This window comes from Halyomorpha halys, unplaced genomic scaffold (assembly GCF_000696795.3).
Source record: "Halyomorpha halys isolate HHAL.00 unplaced genomic scaffold, Hhal_1.1 Scaffold835.1, whole genome shotgun sequence".
Classification (NCBI taxonomy): Eukaryota; Metazoa; Arthropoda; class Insecta; order Hemiptera; family Pentatomidae; genus Halyomorpha; species Halyomorpha halys.
This window is the reverse complement of record NW_027109576.1, coordinates 372,948-376,704: the sequence shown is the minus strand read 5'-3', so window position 1 is coordinate 376,704 and position 3,757 is coordinate 372,948. Positions and strand designations below refer to the sequence as shown.

General features: G+C 30.0%; 1 protein-coding gene across 1 annotated transcript in view; it reads right to left on the bottom strand.

The window, feature by feature from the left end:
- Positions 1–3,757, bottom strand: part of LOC106686537 (pickpocket protein 28) — a 48,040-nt gene that overhangs the window by 21,772 nt on the left and 22,511 nt on the right. Inside the window, exons 3-4 of the mRNA XM_067047763.1 lie at positions 3,500–3,599; positions 3,258–3,427 (exon numbers count right to left, since the gene is read on the bottom strand). Of these exons, the coding sequence (XP_066903864.1) occupies positions 3,258–3,427; positions 3,500–3,599 (270 nt within the window). The remainder of the gene's footprint in view (positions 1–3,257; positions 3,428–3,499; positions 3,600–3,757) is intronic.

Genomic DNA, 3,757 nt, shown 5'->3' with positions numbered 1-3,757 from the left:
GATGTCAGCTGTAAAAACTGTATAAAGGATAGGACCAAGGATTTAAATCTTAAAAGCTAATATTTGTTAATTACTTAAATTACTATAGGCGAAGATTTGAATTCTAATTTTAAAAAAGTAAAAAAAACGGCTATGTGCGATATAGTCTCGTGACAGTCATGTTTTGAGGTCCTCCTTACTAAAAATGTAATAAATGTGTTAAAATCTATGGATGAGATTTCCACGCGTAAAAATGTTAAAATAAGTACATAAATATATTTATGTACTTATACAATTTTATATTTATTATTTTTGATTCGATATACTTATTTATGTTATTTTAACTGGGGACGACCATGTATGTATTTTTTATTCATATTTTTTACTATAATTAAATGTTTATATAATTTTTATATTTTTGAATTAAGATTAATCTTCTTTGTCTTGCCCCACAGTATCTTTTACTAATAACCCACTTATTCCTGTTGAACAGATCCGTTACTTACAACATCTGGACAAACGACTGACATGACTGACTGAATGACACGACTGAATCCTCATACAAGACTGAAAAGACAGGAAACTGCTCGTCGATTTCGACTATTACAACATTTACTAGACAAACGGTCTAAACTTCCAATCCATTAGAAAAGACTGCTATAAATGACTATTATAACGCCTATCTGGACATACGGAGTTGAGCTTAGGGGCTCCACTAAAAGGACTTTCATCACTAATTAGTGAAAATTATTTAATTTTTATGTTTTCGAGCTGCAGATTCTAAATGTGACATAATATGTAAAATTAGGTTAAAATACAAGTTAGATGTAAATATTGTCTTATGTATGTAAGGTGGGCCTTACATGGTTGATATAACAGTAACTTTTTTTTAGTTTAACAAATGATTAGGGGAGAGGGTATAGTCTTGTATATAAGACAACCCTAACGATTTACAATGTTATAAGAAAGAAAGAAAACAAAATTTTTTAATAATTTGGTTATTGTTATTTAGAACTGTATAAAAATATATAAAACTCCGTGTATCAGGACGGAGTTGAGCTATCGAGCTCCACTGAACCATAAAATTCCTCCCGAATTCAATCCTTACAGTCCAAAATCCTTCGTAAAATCCTTAGTGCTCCTTACTTTGTCACAAATCAAGTCATTTATCAGGACTTCAATGTCCCATATGTTGCCGATTTGGTCAGGACCAGATAACAATAGTTCCATGATAAACTTCCCAACCATCCAAACCAACTCGTTTCTAACCTGGCTTCTTTTTCATTACCTAATAATTCTCATAGGCGTCTGAAAAGAATACGGCCTCGAGATCTTCTCCTTTAGAAATGTTATTGGAGTTCTATCATTGGGTAGATTCTCCACATGTTTGCATCATGTCATTTTATGACTAACAGCAAATTTACTTTTTGTATATATTTTTATACAGTTGTAAATAACAATAATTAAATTATTTAAAAAAAAAAGTATAATTTTATGTGTGATAGAAAAAAGAGAGAAAATGTTTATAATTGTAATAAAGAAAAAATAAACAAATTTAAAGAACGATAAGAGGATAAAAAAAATGTGTAAGGGAGAAATAATTAATAATAAAAAGGAAAAAATAGATCATGTATACCTTTTGTACATAATGTAGACATTTTTATAATGCGACAATATAAAAATAATTATGCTGTGGCCATTTATATTAATAGGAATACAAAAAACAATGGTGCTTCACTAGTCATAAGTATGCTGTGTTTGAGGCAACCCAATGGACTTGGGCAGCACAACATTATTAATAAACTGTATTTCTCTCTCTTTTTATTACATTAATATGTAATAAAATCGTAGAAATATTTACTTTAAACATTTTAATGATTGAGATATTTAACTCAAAAAAGCCTGCCACTACAACCCATGAAGGGTCAGGGGTTCAGTACTTTGTAAGGAAGTACTGTTTCTTGAACGATGGTTATGCAAGTAGGTGATTTGTTGAAGATCAATTTCAACCACTAGCTTAATTAAGGGTACTGCATTAAAGAAACTGGGTATGCCCAAGGTGGACTCCTGAACCCATAGGGTTGAGTCATAGCTGATTTAATAGAATAAATAATTATCTGTCAAAGCCGACTTTGAACCTGGCTCAGTAGATAGTGGTACAATGCCTTTGTCGCTAAGCTATACCGCTCCCTAAAAAAGTTCGAAAATAAGTAAAATTGATAGCTTTTTAATTTGTCAAAAGAAGGGTTCAAAATTAAAAAAAAAAAAAAAAGAATATTTAATTTTAATGGTTATTTTAATAACCACAAAATAAATAAGTATCTACTACTAACGGATTCAAACCAGAGCTGGGAGATTGCACAGCGCCTTTGTCACCAAGCTACAACGCTCTCCCCAAAAGTCAGAAAACAGATACAATTTTTAATTTGTTCAGGGTTCAATAATTATAAATGAAGAATGATATTTAATTTTAATGGTTGTATTTAAATTAAATATCCATATTTAAGGTTTTAAAAAGTAATAAATGAAAAACTAGGGGTCATTGAAATGATTTACATCGACAAAAATAGTAGAAGAAAACTATTTTATTTTTTTCTACCTGTCTTTCTTTCCGTTTCTCAACCTCCTCAGTTATCATTTTTGTTTCAATCTGATAGGTACTACCCCCTTTATTTAATTGTTATTTTTATTAATTTTCTTAATATCTCCCTTTTATATATTACTATAGCTCACCTATGTCATATTTACCTCACTTATCTGTTTTAACTTTTACATTTACCTCTTTACCATATTTATAACTAGCTCTAACGAGTATTTTTCTACAATTTATTAGTCTAGATCTGCACTTGGAATTCTATCACTCATGGTTGTATTTATTAGTAACTAGTTTCCAGTCAACCTACATGTATACTTATAGTATTATTATTATTATTTCTTTTATACATTTAATAAACAAAACAATTGTTTTGAAATGTTTTTATTTTTAATGTTCTGTCAATCCTTACAATGTTTGTGTCTTGTTTTCCATTTAGCTCTGACGAAGCCCTGTAACGTGGCGCGAAATGTTGGTCAACAATAAATAGTTTTCTTTTTACAATTTTGATACCTTTATTGACCACCACCCGGACTAACTTCCTACAATCTACTTCATATGGCCAACTATCTTCTTCCAAGAGTTATATCTACGAGCACAGAATAAGTAATATCTATGCAATTTCTTCTCTTTATACTTTATATATTATATTATACTTAATAATATTTTTATATGACAATCTTACAGGGTTGTAGGATTCCTAAATATGTAAGCATATGGGACCATATTAAAGCTCAGACAGGCCCCTTGGACTGTCACTATAGGTTGCAAGTATTGACATGGTGTTTCCACAGTGATCGAGTTCCATTTCAGTTTGAGAACTTGTTCTGTGCATGTTTCGATTCCAAAAACATTCTGTCAAAATTAAAAAAACTAATATAATATATGATACATATTTGATATTGACAATTAAAAATCCATACTTACTTCGAGCATGTCGTGGAAGAATTCCGGATCAAAGGTTTCGAATTCTTCTCCAGGATGATTAAAGTTACAAATGTAGACTGCATACTCAAACCTCTTCCTCCTATTAAATGATAATAATAAAAATTCAGTTATTGAGGAAAATGTCAACTAATTAATATATATAGATGTCAGCTGTAAAAACTGTATAAAGGATAGGACCAAGGATTTAAATCTTAAAAGCTAATATTTGTTAATTACTTAAATTACTATAGGCGAAGA